The sequence below is a fragment of the Corvus moneduloides genome, chromosome 5 (genome assembly GCF_009650955.1).
Source record: "Corvus moneduloides isolate bCorMon1 chromosome 5, bCorMon1.pri, whole genome shotgun sequence".
In the NCBI taxonomy this organism is placed as follows: Eukaryota; Metazoa; Chordata; class Aves; order Passeriformes; family Corvidae; genus Corvus; species Corvus moneduloides.
This window is the reverse complement of record NC_045480.1, coordinates 69,891,526-69,906,842: the sequence shown is the minus strand read 5'-3', so window position 1 is coordinate 69,906,842 and position 15,317 is coordinate 69,891,526. Positions and strand designations below refer to the sequence as shown.

Sequence of the window (15,317 nt, the reverse complement as noted above, 5' to 3'; positions counted from 1 at the left end):
ACTTTCTTATGGCTCTTCAGGACTGAGGGCGTCACAAAAGCTTTGTCACACAGGTCACACTTGTATTTCTTATGTCCATCGTGTACTACTTGAATATGAACATTCAGTGTGTCCTTTCTTTTGAAAGTGGCATCACAATGATCACACTTGAAGGTCCTCTCACCTAACAAAGCAAAAACCAGGTCATCCTCTTTGAAAAAAAAGTCAAAGTGTATGTTTTTAGAGAGACCTTCAGCAAAACCTACAATTCTGCATATTGTGAATTATGGATTTTGGATATTCTGCAAATCCTTGTTCGTTAGAATACACATTACTGAACAGGTTTTTAACCTTTTCCCTTATCATTTTGAACATTTAACATTGGGAAAAAATTTACAGCATCCAATGCTTTATAAAATTTGCAGAAGCTTTGAAAGACAATTGTAGAAGAACAAACTAAACATGCCAATCCAATAATTCATCTAACAGAAACACTGTTATGCAGGATTATAAAAAGGATCATGATTTTCTTAGTTATGCCAGTGTGAATATTCCCCAAATCAAAGTACTGCCTTCTGAGGTACGAAGATTTTACATCATCAGTATTTTCTAAAATCTAAACTCCTGATGTTCAGAGGGTTGAATGCTAATCTAGGGGTCTGCAAATACTAGAGATGGAGAAAATTCCACCAAAAAGAAAATCGTAACACAGTCAACTAAAAAAAAAGGACAGAATGCCAAGAAAAGTTACTCATGAGGGAAAATGGATACAGCACTTCTCTGAGCAGCTCTAGTTCTATGCCAGGAGCAGGAAACACGAGCCTGGCCTGGCACAGGAGAGACAATCTCAGTGTCAAGCTCTAAACCGGACTGCCTACAAAAGCTGAGCAAGTCACCGACTTATCTCTGTTTCTTAAAATGGAGGTAACAGTATCACACTTAATGCAGAAATAAATCTCTTGCCATCAGACCTCAAATCATTGCTGGATTTTCTACAGCGTATTTGGATTTGCATTTAAGTGCATCTGAAGGCAAGCTTTGAACCTGGCTCTGAATTTTTTAACTCCCTGCATACAGAGTTGATTCTTAGTACCAATTTAACACAGCAAGTTGTATATTGGAGCAAGGTGCCACATATTTGTTTTTCTCAGCCCAATGTGAGAAACCAGGAAGCCATTTTTCCTCCCTGACTTTGCGCTTACTGTTATGGATTAACAGATGTCTTTGTAGAGAGAAGGGGGTTCGGAACAAGGCTTTGCATTCCTCACACTGGAACGGTCTCTCTTCAGAATGGGTCTGTGGATGAAAGAGAACGTGTCAGAGGAAAGGCTCATGGAAATCAATCAGCTGTCATTGCAGTAACTACAGCAAATTTTCTAGACTGGACTCAGAAAGGGACATCAGAATTGGAAACATCAGGGGATGAAGAATTAAAATAATCATTCTGCCATCATCCAGGATCCTGAAAGCCAGCACAGCAGCTACTGAGTAACTGCGCCTTCCCCGTCCTCACAAGTGTCACGAGGTGTGCATGTAAACAGAAACAGAAATACAGAACAACCACAGAAAAAAACTACAAGCTCAGCTGTATTGCTTCAGCTGTTCTAACACTGGCCTTACATTAATACTTATATGAATAAATGCTTTAAAGTTGAACACACACAACCCTCTTTTTTTTAAGTTTTAAGGTAAAACCAATCTGATTTTCAAAACAGTACCTAAAATTTGGCAAAGAAAATTCCTCAAATCATGAGATTACTTTTATATATAGCTTCTTTTCTTAAAAAAAAATACCAAAAGACAAAAATCACCAGAAAAAAAACAAAGCCATGGAAGCAACAGTACCGAGATTTTTGTTGGCTGTAGAAAAATTCATTGTAGCTGAAAAACAGCCTCAAAGCTATGAATAAAATAAAAGGCTAAGCTCAGATGAATCTCCCAGACCACAGAGTTGTTGAAGCAAATTTCTTTTTTGGAGTTTGGGAAACATCCAGCTTTATTTTACTTTTGTAAATTCCAAAGCACTTTCCCTGTTTCCTAGTGTTATTAACAGCTGTCCCACTGTAGATAATAAGTTGTACTGATTTATTTACTATCTACCCAATTTCCTACTATTTTTGCAAAGGAAAGCAGGTTTTTAAAGCATCAGCATCCAAATACTTTATTAGCTCACAAGGACCTTATTAGAAGCTGGAGCACCCAGAGGAAAAGGGGATGGATGGTGTTTTATAATATGCAGGAAATTAGGTAAATGAGTTAATTTAGTAGACTAAGGGCAAATATTAGCACAGCAGGTATTTATATAATCTATTTCTGCTATCCAGAATCCACACAACTGTTATTCTACCCCTTCAGCTGTGGGGGAAAAGGGCACTGTGGGGAGACAGCATAATTATTGACAGGTTGGCTGAGGGCCTTGAACCCAGTTTGATTTTAACACCGATGCCCTCTCACATATGCACAGCACCAAAACCTGGGTGTACTGCAATGGTGTAGGGAGGCCTTGGGTTCAAAATAATTCCTTTACCTCAGCCTATGTCACCGCAAGCAAAAAGACTGCTGGAGGACCATCAGAGGTGTGGAATATCTCTCATGTTCAAGCCCAGACTCTACAGGTTCCCAACACAGCTGGCATTAGCTGACACACTGCTCAGCCCCCCCTGGCAGTGAGGCCAAGGATTGACAGGACATGAAGAGACTGAACTGCCTTCTCACCTCAACTGGGGGTTCCTCCAGAACAGGGTTGGGACACATTGACGAGACACTGTGGGGAAGCTCGCAGTGCTGCTGTCTGTGCTGTACCTGTTCTGTGGATAAATAGAAGGGTTCAGTCTCCAGAGCTGTCAACCTGGCACCTTTCACGAGCGCAAAATTCATGCTGCTTATTTAAAAAACGCCCTGGTTTGGAACACTCGCCACGTGAGTGACAGTTCTGAAGAGCACAGTGATTTGTACAGAACTCCTCCTTAGCATCTCCTTCATAGCTCTCCTCATCTTTTGATCAGAAGACACAGATTCATCTGCACATCTTAACTTCCTTACGAAGAAAATCGCCTAACCAGGCACACCCACATGCAAGGGTACACAGATCATCCCAACAACTGAGAGTGGGCTCTTATGGAGCATTTCATGGCAGCATTTCCTACCACAGCATCTGTGGAGGCTTAAGCCCAGCCCAAGGCTACTTATTCCCAACAGATAAACTGATGGAATACAGTCGTTTCAAATCATTATGCTCCCCAGGACCAAACAACCCTGGATTAGCCATAAACCCTTTAAAATCCTGCGTCTGATGACCTATTTCAGCTGTCATGTCCTCATACTTTGTTCTCTGAACTCATCCGCTATACATTGCAACAAAGGACCAGATGGAGCAGAAACATCTCCTGTATGGAAGTAATCTGCATTACATGGCTCAGATCATGCACCCTCATCCAATCTACCCTGCATGAAAAGTGACTGCTCTTATCCGTAGCACAATCCCTTTGCTACATTTGCCTCTTCATTTCAGATACAACTCTCTTGCCTTGTCACAAAAATGGAATTGTATTCTTCACACGACCATTCAGTCACAGTCTCAGCTCTCACTGAGAACATCTGAGCTGGTTCCATATCCCAGAACACTTCCTAGCCTTGACATCTCCAAGCAAGTGGCAAAGCCAGCTTGCACATGCACCTCCAGAGAGCATTGCAGCACCTGTTTGCAGGAGCAGCAGATCAGAGAGGTACCCCAGTTCCTGCCTCAGATCTGCAGCTCTAAGAACATCAGTGCTCAGTTAAGGTTCACATCCCAATGCTCCATTGAACAGAGCAGATACACTCTTGGCAACTCCGCTGCATGTCCCAGTGAAATCCTGTGAAATGTGAGGAACTGATCTCCTTCTGCACTTTTGAAATGACCCAACAGACACCCACATCTGAATGATGTTTAAAAACACATTGTGGGAGCCATTTTTATTTTGAGACTTCCAACATGAAATCAGGTTAAAAAAACAGGAATTACAGAAACAACAGCAACAAGTTTCCATCTAAAACACAGACCAAGAACCCAAAGGCACAAAATGCATTTGTATTCTCTTAAATGTAAGAAGGATGCAAGCCTTCTATAAAATCCAAAGGTTTTTTAAGCATGTTGCTATCAAACTTAAAGGCATCTGTTGAATGAAGTGTTTTTTTAACTCCTGTACCCATCATTCCTACTGCAGATATCTATGCTCCCTGCTACTATTTCAGTAACCTAATCCTGGAACTCAGAAAAGCACCCTGAAATTATTTAGAGTTCAACTTCTCTTCCTCCAAACGAAAATAAACCTAGGGGGACATCCTACAGGAAACATATAGCTAAAAATCATTAAAAACCCAAGCTGAAGAAATACATAGAAGTACGATACACAATAGACTTTTACATTTGCACTGCTCCTGGAACAACATTCCCGTGAACAAGCAGGAGAACCATTGTCCTCTTTCCCGAGGCATAGCCTTCCCAAAATCAAGGTACTCAAAACTATTTTGGCATCCAAAACCATCACATCCTTCAGCTGTGTGGCACAATTGGCTTCTGTGCAGACACATCCAGACTCCCCTCTGCTGTCTGCTACGTCTCCCTCCTGTTGTTTCCTCAATGGAGAGCGGTGTGTCCACAAAAGCAATTCAGGCAATCCATGTCAGTCTCCTGTCTCTCCTGTTCACCTCTTCACTCAGCAAGAGAATTTAGAGACCTACACGTGGATAGGTGAACAGTCACAGCTGTTTGGGTAATCTTTATGCAAAACACAGGAATAAGTTTCTCTCAATATAGAAGAGAGTGGATTTACGGCCAGCCCTAGGTGCAAACAAGTCCAGGAAACCAGCATTCCAACACGCTTTAAGGAATTTTGTCAAAATTAGATACCCACTAAAGCTGTCTAAATTTTAATATTTTTCCCATTTAGTGGAGGCTCTAATCCTTGCACCATGCTAGCGGTGCTGCTGCTTTAAACACAGAATTGGGTCAAAGTGTTTACTCCTTCATACTTAATCCTGAAGTCCATTTTCAACCCAAACTCCCTATCAGTCATCAGTGGCAAGTTAACATCAGGAAACATGTAAGAAGTATTCACTTAACATATAGAGCTATCTTTCTAGATAACATTTTATACATTTTTCTCAGAATATATCCAATCTATCTGCAAGGTCCTGTCCAATTTTCTGTAAGTCTAAAACATAAAATATAATGTAGGGCAGCTAATCTTGTCCTTCAGCAGGCTGCTGCATGCCTTCTCGTTTTAGACAGTCATCACCATTTCATCCTGTGAGAGGCATTATTATTGCTCTTACATGATTTATGGCTGCAAGTGCAAGAGATGGTGCAAAGATCCTGTGCCAAATTCCCAGATGGAATATAACATGAGCCACACTGCGAAAGACTTGGAGGTATGGCTGTATCAGGGTTGGGGTTTTTTTTCTTTTTTTTTTTTTTTTTTCCACAGCCTTGTAATTCTGAAACAGCAGTCCTGGATAGAGCCTTGCCATTAGAAACATAAGCCCAGGTTAGAACTAATGACAGGCATTACAGAAATTAGGCCAACAGATTTGAGGTTCAATCAACACAGGCAGAATATCCCTTTGTGAGCCTGTTTTTCAGGTAATGTTTCTTCTCACATGGTTTTAATGTGTGAACACTGCACCAAGTTCAAATTTAGTGTCGTTTGGAAGCATCTGCTGCTAAGTCCAACAATGACTGCAAGAGTACTACACATAGTTTTATTCAATTACACTTTTAAAAAAGATATTTGGAGACATCTTTAAATCAGTAACATTAACTTGGTAACCTAGTACTTAAAAAAAAAACAAAAAACCACCACCAAACAAAGCAAAAAATAAAACAGAACAAAAAAGTCAAAATGGGATTTATTTGATGCTTTTAACCAAGCAACTGTGATCTACTTCTGCTTATTTAACTATTTTGTTTACTAGAATTGATTCAGCCTTTCGAGATCTTGGATATAACAAAGAACACTAAAACTACATTCTCCAGTACTTTAATCCCATGTTTATAAGCATGGCAGAGCTTAACAATGAACCACTTAAAAGAAAAAAAAAATCTGCAAATCTGAGGCTGGCAGACCTGTAAACAACAACAGCAGAGTGCTTTACCTTCTTGTGATTCTTGTAAACATTTCTGTGGGCAAATCCCTTTCCACAAAGCTTGCATTTATAAGGTTTATCTTCACTGTGTATTATTTTGTGTGCAGTCACTTGATCAAGTCGTTTGAAGGACTTATTGCAAACCTCGCAGGTGTAGGGGCGTTTTTCTGCAGAAAATGAGTGGGGGACATTTAATCTCCTGTTTATACAGGGGGAGAAGATGAAAGGCAGAGACAGTCATCTCCTCAAAGAGATTTCTGCAATTAAGTCAACCCAATTAAGATTAAACCAATTAGAAAGACATCTAATGCCCTTTATGTTAGACAGTTAAGTCACTTCACAAAAGATGAGCCATGGTGTATCTCAAGAAATTGGCACATTCTTTGCAATACTCATTGCTAAACTCAACTCTGATTAATTAGCTTAAATCAAAAGAGAATGACTTCAAAGAGGAAAACTGTGTTTCCAGATTACAAATGTTAAAGAAGGCATGACAGTTTAAATGTTTTAAAACTTAATTAACAATATACATATTAGCTTCCAAAACCAAAAGTTTCTATGCAAAAAGCCTTTATGCTTCAACTGGTGACTGCAACTTAACTGCACAAATGCTCATCCAAAAAGCCAGGAGCCTCTGAGATACAGATTATGTTGCAAGAAACGAGCTTTTGCTGTGGACTGATACCAAGAAAACAGTTCAATTCTAAGCCTGTGCAGCTGTAAAAACCTGCATTTGTTTAAATGCTAATGCATTTGACAGAACAATGTTTGTGTTTCAAATGTGTTGCTTGATGTTTCTAATCACTGGTGAAGGACACAGAAAACGCTGGATTGCAGTGACCAGAAATCCTGGCAGAGCCAACTTGTGCCACACTTCCAAACCTACAACGGGACAGTCCCTGCTCACATTGGCATTGTGCTGGCACAAGGGAACATTTGTGGGTGGTCTGTGGATGGGGTGGACCATGAGCTGCTCTCCTCTAACCAGAAGCTATAAGCCCACTAACACATATACAGATAAACAGGAAAGCACTCAGTGTGTATCACAGATCACTGACAGCTCCCAGCCTCTTCTCCTCAGCATAAAACCTCAACCACTGGTTTTTCACCTCCTCTCTAAGCCATGGAGCAATCTTTTACCTCATCCCAGCTTACTGACCTCATCCACCCCAGCTAGCACGACAAAACAGCTTGACAAAGCAGCAATACAAAGAAGACTACACCACTTCACTTGGATTTTTGGAAGGCTTGGAAAGGCTGGCTTGGATAGTTTCCTTGGAACCTGAGATTGGCCTGCCCAGCTCAGGACAATACAGATTTCATCGGGCCTTCCATAAGCAACTAATTCAGGTAAAATTCAATACATATTAAATACATATCCACACACATACAGCTCTGTGTCATTTCTGTACATTACCTGAATGAGTTATCATATGGCGCTTCAGCTGGTTCGCCGAAATGAATTTCTTGTCACATTCTTGACACTCAAAGATCTCATGGACCTGCAAAATGAGTGTTTTATGATAATTAAATGTGTGTGTGAAACAAGACCATACATCTTACATATACAGAAATTCCCTAGTAGAATGTAGCTATTTACTAGCCAGTAGCTATACTAATACTCATTAATATTCTGTGATTTCCCCCTTGCTTGTCTCTTGCTGAAAAAGACTATCTCCCAAAAAATAAAAATTTATAACTGCAAACAAAAAATTATCATTACACCTATACTGCAAGTTCGTATAACCTGTTTCTAACTACCAGATCCATTTAAAATACCGTTGTTAGGAAAGTATTAAAAAACCAAATGCAGAGTAACTTTTCAGAACATTTTCTTCTTGTCAATAAGACACATATAAAAATAACAAACAAACCACTTCATAGCTTCTGTCAGAATTTTAAAAAACAAGTACTATCAAACTCTTGCAGAACTGTTTCTCTTAAAAGCTACTAGAGGCCAGACAGTAGAGGGGCAGCACTGTCTCAAACTACAAATGCAGGATTTTCAACATCACACCACATAATGGCATCTAGGACTAAATGCTGGAAAAAGAGGAGGCAGTTGAGAGAAACTTCTGGCAAACAAACAATAAAGATTGCCCAGTAGAATAAAACACTCTTCAGTTTTGAACAACGTGGTCAGAAATTAACCCAAAAGAGATGCTAGGCACTGGCAGGTAAAAAAAGAGGGCCGGGGGTCGAGAAGCAGAGAGGATTTTTAAGTGTGATTCTACTCACAACAATTTTGCAGGAAGTCCAGCTCTACAAAGTTTAAAAAGTTCAGAAAGAAGCAAGGGGTTTTTTATACGCATTCTCGAATTCTGACCAAAGTAGGATCTACCTTGGTTTGGTCCCTTGTCTCCAGCAGACAGAATTACAGCTGAATGGAACTGCACAGATTCATGTGAGAAATCTGGTAAGAAACCCAGAGAGGCACCAGCACAAGAGAGTCCTACCAGTAACCCATAAAACCTGCATTCCCAAAGTCAAAAAAGCCTTCCTGTCCTACACTCAAAGGTGTCCTTAATCTTCTTTCTTGAAAGAAGAATGAGCTGCTTTACCATGAAAACACATGCTTACAATAAGAGTCAGGAGCTCAGCCCACAGCTGAACAGACAGAGAGTCTACCTACAAACACTGGAAGCGCAGCACTATCAACTCTGACTGGGAAAAGAAACCAGCAACCCTGGGATTTGTTTGAATGTTTCTTCCCTTTCCACTACAGACCAGTAGAGCATCAGTGGAGAGGCCTGGCAGCCTGTGCTACTCACATGCACCTGCTCACTTTGAAATTTAAGTTCCTGTGAACAATTAAAATCCAAAACATGAGATACTTTTATTAAAAGGAATCATTTAGCAGAATCTGCATCAGTGAAGATGAACACTGTCCTTGCTTGTCTCCTCATTATTATCATTATTAAGTGATTTAACTTTGCATTTTACTCAAACTCCAGAATTCAGTATCAGAATCCAGTTCAGATGGTGTTTTGTTTGTTTTACCGGGAGACATCACAAACTTGCAGAAAGGAAATCTTCCAACAGTCTTTTTCATTCTATTACCCTGTCTTCTGTAGGCTCATGCACAGTATTTCTTGAGATGTGTTGCTGGGAATTTAATTTTTTTATGTTATTACACCACTTAGCAGCCCAAATCATGGACTCCTATAAATAAAAGATAAAAGGTAGTAACAGTACAGCTGGAGGATAAGACAAAAAACTGGTGGATATACACAGCCCTACGTTTCCTTGAATTTACTGAGATAAAATTTTAAAAAACCCCAAACAACCAAGGCATGTCACCAAAAACTAGCGTGGTACAAGCAGCAGTCTGGATGACAACAGCAAGGTTTAATTGTGCATGCCTAAGGAAGGGCTTATCTTTAGCCAGTTAAGGCACAAGCAGTGCACAAGACACACAAAGCTAAAAATGAGTTCAAATTAAAGATGACATGAATGCCCATGTCTTCAGAAAGCAAACAAATGTCCATCTCCCTAGAGCCACCCTCTTTACCTCCTTTCTCTGTGCTTGTCAGACTTCTTTCTTTCTGTTGTTTGGGCTTGTTTTCTACTTCATCATTTTATTCTCTACTTTTGTTTCCTTACATTGAAATGGATAGGGGGAAAATTCATCTTTTTCTCCTGGTTTCACCTATTATTTTCTTAGTGGTTTTGTTGCCTGTACAAATATTTTTGGCAATGCTGATGATCCTGCCACACTTCCTACAGAAAGAAATCAATTCAAGCAAACAAACAGCATGAGTACTACTATGTGCAACCTCCTTCACTATCTGATATAAGTGTGTAAATCTGGAATACCCATTTTCTGGATATTTTAAAAGAAAAGCCAATCAAGAAGAGTAAACAAAGTTTTATGCACAAAATCCTCATGGTGATTCTCAAGGTGAGACACAATCAGTGATATTTGAGAAGCTTGTTAGTGTGTCACAGTGTCTGCACAAAATTACAACTACTGAAATAGAACAAGCATTTAATAAAATGGGCATACTAACCAGGATATTTTGCATTTTCAAGGCCTGATGTGTAAAACCTGTGCCAATGTGTAAAACTTGTAATGACATGTGGGGCAAGGCACACCATGATAACAAAGTACAGCCCTATTAGACAAGAAATGCAGGACATACTAACACAAGCAAGGAGAAAAACAAATTAAAAAGGAGGGGGCCCACCCTTTCCTTTGCAACAACATATTTTAATTGATATCATTTATATCCTCAACGGATTCAGGTTACAACCAGGGCATTATTAAAGACTTACAGTTAATCTGATAAACAGTACAATGTATCTTTTTGCAAAAACAGATTCTCCTGGGTTTCTGTGGTTTATCAAATTAATCTTGCAGGGACTTCCTTTGGGTATAATGGATTCAGAATCTCATATTCATGGTCCATCTGTATTTCTACAGGAACACCCTTATTTCAAGTAGATGCTTTTCCAACTGTTAACCCCTCCTGTTCTGGTTATAAAAGATTATGTCCATAAACAAAAAGACATTAAAAATTTGGGGCTGAGGAAGAATTTTTTTCTTACTGCTGCATAACTACAATAGAAATAACTCCCCTAAGTGGTATGTCAAAAAGCAGTAAGGAAATTGTTGTGTTTTGTACAAAAACTGAAAGCTCATGACCTATTTTATGGTCTATATGTATGCTATGATTACATAACACACTTTAGATTTAGCTTAGTGCTTAAGAATGCTGAAGAACAGCAGGCAACTCTGACTTAATGCTGGAGTGCACAAACGTATTTGCATTTGGTGAGAGATGCATGAAAACTTCAGGGAGATACTTGGTTTAAGCAAGTGTGATTACAAAAATAAATACCCACACCGGAACAGGTTGGCTTTGTAACCATGAAAGAGATCACCCAAAGGCTTGCTCTGCAGCAGCTTTCAAGTGACCTAAGCAGCAGAGCCTCACATCTCAGGGAAGTCAGAGCCTGCTGTGAGTCAGCCTTCATCTTACTGACCTTTCGATGCTCCTGGAGATTTGCTGCTGAGGAACATTTCTTATTGCACACTGAACACATCAGCTTCTTCCTAGAATTTCCTGAAACAGAAACAAAATACCACCAACATCTTAAAGAGGAAGTGCTAAGAAAGAACCTAAATATTTCCACTAAGCCTGTGACTTTTCACAGGTCATTTGACTGACATAGGATTTTTACATTTGTATCCCATCTTCAAAGTGCTCCATATCAGCAGTTCTCTGTGGGTGTCCAACAAACCAGTTACTGGTGGAATGTAAATTAAGAAAACCAGAACAATAAAGAAAAAAACCCTTCAAATAGATGTTACCATACACCACCAATCCCACATGAAGACCACAATTCACAACTGAGAACAACTCGCTTGGCAACTGAACAGTTCATTTCATCTAGAAATCAATACAGGAGGTAGTGCAGAAACAATAAAAACTCAAACTTAAGTTAAAATCACCATTTCCCATTTTTGTCTATTTAGAAAGCATCCTACTACATAAAATAACATATCATTAATGGTCTTTCACTGAAAAAAACCAGGGAAATTGTATGAGCACCAGATCATGAATTCCAATCTTGTCTAAAATGCAAATTACAAAACAAGCTATAGGTCACCTACCAGACATATTTTCCTTCCCTTTTCACATCTGCTTTAAAAAGTCACAGGGCATTTAATGGAGTTTGTCTTTTCCTTACCTTTAGAGATTCACTTTAATAACCCACTAAGCTATTTTATTTCAAGACAAAGCCACCATAAACATAATTATTCTATTATCATTTAAGATGCCTATGCAAGATGGTTCCTAGCTTAGGTAAAACATGTTCATACTACATTGAACAGCAAAAAGATTGTAAAAGTACAAAGTTATAAAACTTATGACAAGTATTTATAGACACAAACAGATACATAACACAGGAATACACTTAGTGCTTCAACTTAGAAGGACATTAATGAGTCACTTTCAGAGGTAAGGAAGGTGACAGGGAGTGTCTGGTCATAGCTTTGTTTAACAGGCAACACACAACAATCCTGTCCACCTTCCCGTGCCTCTAGGTAACACAAAGCAGAAAGGAATTCTAGAAGTGTCCCCAAACAGTAGTGTCTTCTAGCAGAAGGTTCTTTTCCTTCCTGCACTGACACCGGTTGTGACTTCTACAACTCACAAATGGTAAACTAAAAGCTCTGCTCATTGTGCCAGCAGAGAAAAAATATTCTGCATGGACCCACTCTCCATCATGTCTGGAGTGATCCAGGAGAACTGTGGAATTCATATACTACTACATAACTGACATAAGCTAAGTCTAAACATAACAGTGCCCCTCAATGAAAAAAATTCTTACAGACACCAGAAAAAGGAGATAATCTCTTGTAAGAATGACTACAGAAGGTTTTCTCTACACTGCAAGAGTTTGACAGGAGAAAAGAGACTGAAAATCTTAAAAAACATCTCAGTGCTGTCACCATCAACTGAACACTGTTTTCTCTGCACTCTGGAATTCTGCTGTCCCCACACATAATGATCTTCCATTGGCATGGAGGGGACACACAGGGAGAGTGCAGAATTCTAGGACTGAGATCTGCATTTTGCACCCGAGAGCAGTATTTTGCCCTTTCATTAGAAGAGAGTGAAGTTTGAGTGAAAACTATGGATTCACAGCGCACAGATACAAACACACCAGGGCCAAAGAGGACCAGTGGATGGTCTGGTCTGGCTTCCTGCACAACAGATGCTATAGGATTTTATGCAACACCCTTATCGAGCCTAATTGTTCTATTAAGCAAAAAAAGATGTCCTATTTTGTCCTGAAAATACCAAAAAATCAAGAACTCACCATTTCCTGTAGCAGTTTGTGCCAGTGGTTGATTCTCCTCACTACGAAACCTTTGCTTCATCTACTCTTTGCCTAGTTTGAAGTTGTCAAGATTCCTATTACATTTTCTGCAGGAGACTAATGATTCATCTGGCTTACAATAATTTCTCCCAGGGAGAGGGGAAATAGTTACTCCTGCAATTAGTTGCTTCTTAATTTTCTTTTTGATACAAATGAATCCATTAAAAAAGAAACCAAAGACAATATTTACTCTGATTTGCAAATTTAAGGCTAAAGAACACATCAGAGGGATTTTTCTGAAGAAACATTAAACTCTTTCTTACCACTGTGAACATTTTCTTTGTGTTTTTTCAGGGCATCCTTGCTCTTGAACCTCTTCCCACAGCTATCTGCCTTGCATATGAACCTGGCATCCCCTCTGCACGCCTCCTTGTGCTGCTCATAACTACATGGGATAACACAGAGAGGAAAAAAGCCCCACATCAGGCAGTGTCTCCAGAAACCAGAGCTGTAGCAAGTACTGGGAGCTGAACACATGCTGCACTGCAGAGTTCCAAGGCCACCTCATGCATTACTTACAGCAGAGAGGAATCAAAGCATTTGAGTCCTTGCCCTGTTAGGATTCCCAAACACTACCAAGCTTTTGGAAAGCTAACATGCAAAGGGAGGCCAGCAAGGACATGACAGCAGTCCTGTAGTAACTCGGACACAAAACCTCGATTCCGAGCTGAAGAGAGTATTGCAAACAGAGCACTGGAAACTTCTTGAGGAGTCTCCTGGACTGATATTCTCTGTGCACTGAAGGACACTATGAAACAAAGGAAAAAACCAAGTAAGGACAACACTGTACAACTTACACAGGCTCGAAGTAACTAAAAAAATATATACAGCTTTACAAAAAGTAGGTGAACAATCTGGAACCTGTAATTAAATGTACAATAAAAAGTAATATATCTAATTGTAAGAAAATACATACATAAACAACAAAAGACAAACCAATTATGTACAGAACCATAATTCTAAGATATATGACTTTAGGGACAAAACTGCCTATTTACTCTCAAGGACAATAAAGATGTGTTCTTAAATCTCACATCTTTCATGTTTCTATTTCTTTTACCATCATCCAAATATTTAATTAAGCAAACATGAAGCACTGGTTTTCTTTTCTGTTCTACATCTTTAGTTCTGTACCAACATCCACAGTTTGAAAATTACACCTCCTAAACTACTAAATATTCTACAGATGGAGACCAGCAATGCTGCACCAAACTGCTGCTCAGGTCTGGTCTACAGTGTATGACTCTAACACATAAAAAATTGTCGCCATTTTTGCAACTCCCATTGACGTCTACAACAAACATGAGAAACTAACACATTAAAAGATTAAAGCAAAGGGTAAGGGTATAAATACAGATGCATAAAAATTAAAGCTTAGATTGTGATTAGGTCAACAGAAATAAATGATTGAATGAAATTGATTTAAATGATCCCTGAAAAAACACTCCTGTTTCTACTCACTGTCTTTGTAGAGCTTGTTTAACGGGGAATTTCTTTCCACAATTTCGGCACTTAAATTCCTTTTCCTCACTGGGTTTTTGGTGCAAAGTCTGCAGATGCTCAGCTAGGATCTCCTGGCTGGGAAAACTGGATTCACAGTTTGGGCATGCATGGTCCTGCTTACAGGTGAGGGAATCTGCATGATTGGAGGCAAAACCAATGTAAAGGAATAGTTCCCAGGTTTTTTGGTTACATTAAGAGAGACTCTCTGCCAGAAACAGATTATGCAAAACGGTGGCATGAAACTCACAAAAAAACAAAGTCTCTGAAGGGATTACAGACAGCCTATCTTAACTGGATTACCATCAGCATTACTGAAAATGGATGCAAAGTATTAAGATGGGTGTGACTTAGACTGTTGGCCCAAATGACTCATTCAACTCAATTGGAACCTCAGTGCAATTAGTCATTCATAAATTCATCTTTATGTTTGATAAAGATGCTGAGAATTCCCCAGACAGCTCATCTCACCTTCCTTTTCCTGGACAGCTTACCTTAGGATTGGCTGAACAGCTTTATGAAAGGTTTGTTTCTCTCCCACCTAAGTAAGAAGGAAACTACCCCTCTTAAGAGCAAAAGCTCAGCATTCATAACCCTGTGTGTCAGGTGAAACAAACTCTGCTTTTAGTTCAAAAATTAATGGCTACTAAAGAAATCCAGGCTCACTCATTCACTCAGTAATTGACTGGCTTCTCCTTATTAGGCAAAGAAGCTCAACTCAAACCCAAATAAAGAGATAAAAATAATGCAAGAACTCAGATTAAACCCCAGGAACCTTCCAGTTCCCCAGTCCTATACAGTCAGCATTCCCTTTCTTCATT

At 39.4% G+C, this 15,317-nt stretch overlaps 1 protein-coding gene across 5 annotated transcripts in view; it reads right to left on the bottom strand.

Moving 5' to 3' along the window:
- The window catches only part of PRDM5 (PR/SET domain 5), an 85,172-nt gene that overhangs the window by 52,644 nt on the left and 17,211 nt on the right, over positions 1-15,317 (bottom strand). For 4 of the 5 annotated variants that reach the window (XR_004240504.1, XR_004240505.1, XR_004240506.1 and 1 more), the window contains exons 5-12: positions 14,458-14,632; positions 13,652-13,744; positions 13,260-13,381; positions 11,092-11,171; positions 7,523-7,607; positions 6,115-6,272; positions 1,182-1,275; positions 3-163 (exon numbers count right to left, since the gene is read on the bottom strand). Coding sequence is in view for 2 of the 5 variants with exons in the window: in XM_032110486.1 (XP_031966377.1) it covers positions 3-163; positions 1,182-1,275; positions 6,115-6,272; positions 7,523-7,607; positions 11,092-11,171; positions 13,260-13,381; positions 13,652-13,744; positions 14,458-14,632 (968 nt within the window). In the remaining 3 variants the exon portion in view is untranslated. Of the gene's footprint in view, positions 1-2; positions 164-1,181; positions 1,276-2,694; positions 2,787-6,114; positions 6,273-7,522; positions 7,608-11,091; positions 11,172-13,259; positions 13,382-13,651; positions 13,745-14,457; positions 14,633-15,317 lie in introns of all 5 variants that reach the window. The other variant, XM_032110487.1, reaches the window with a different exon arrangement.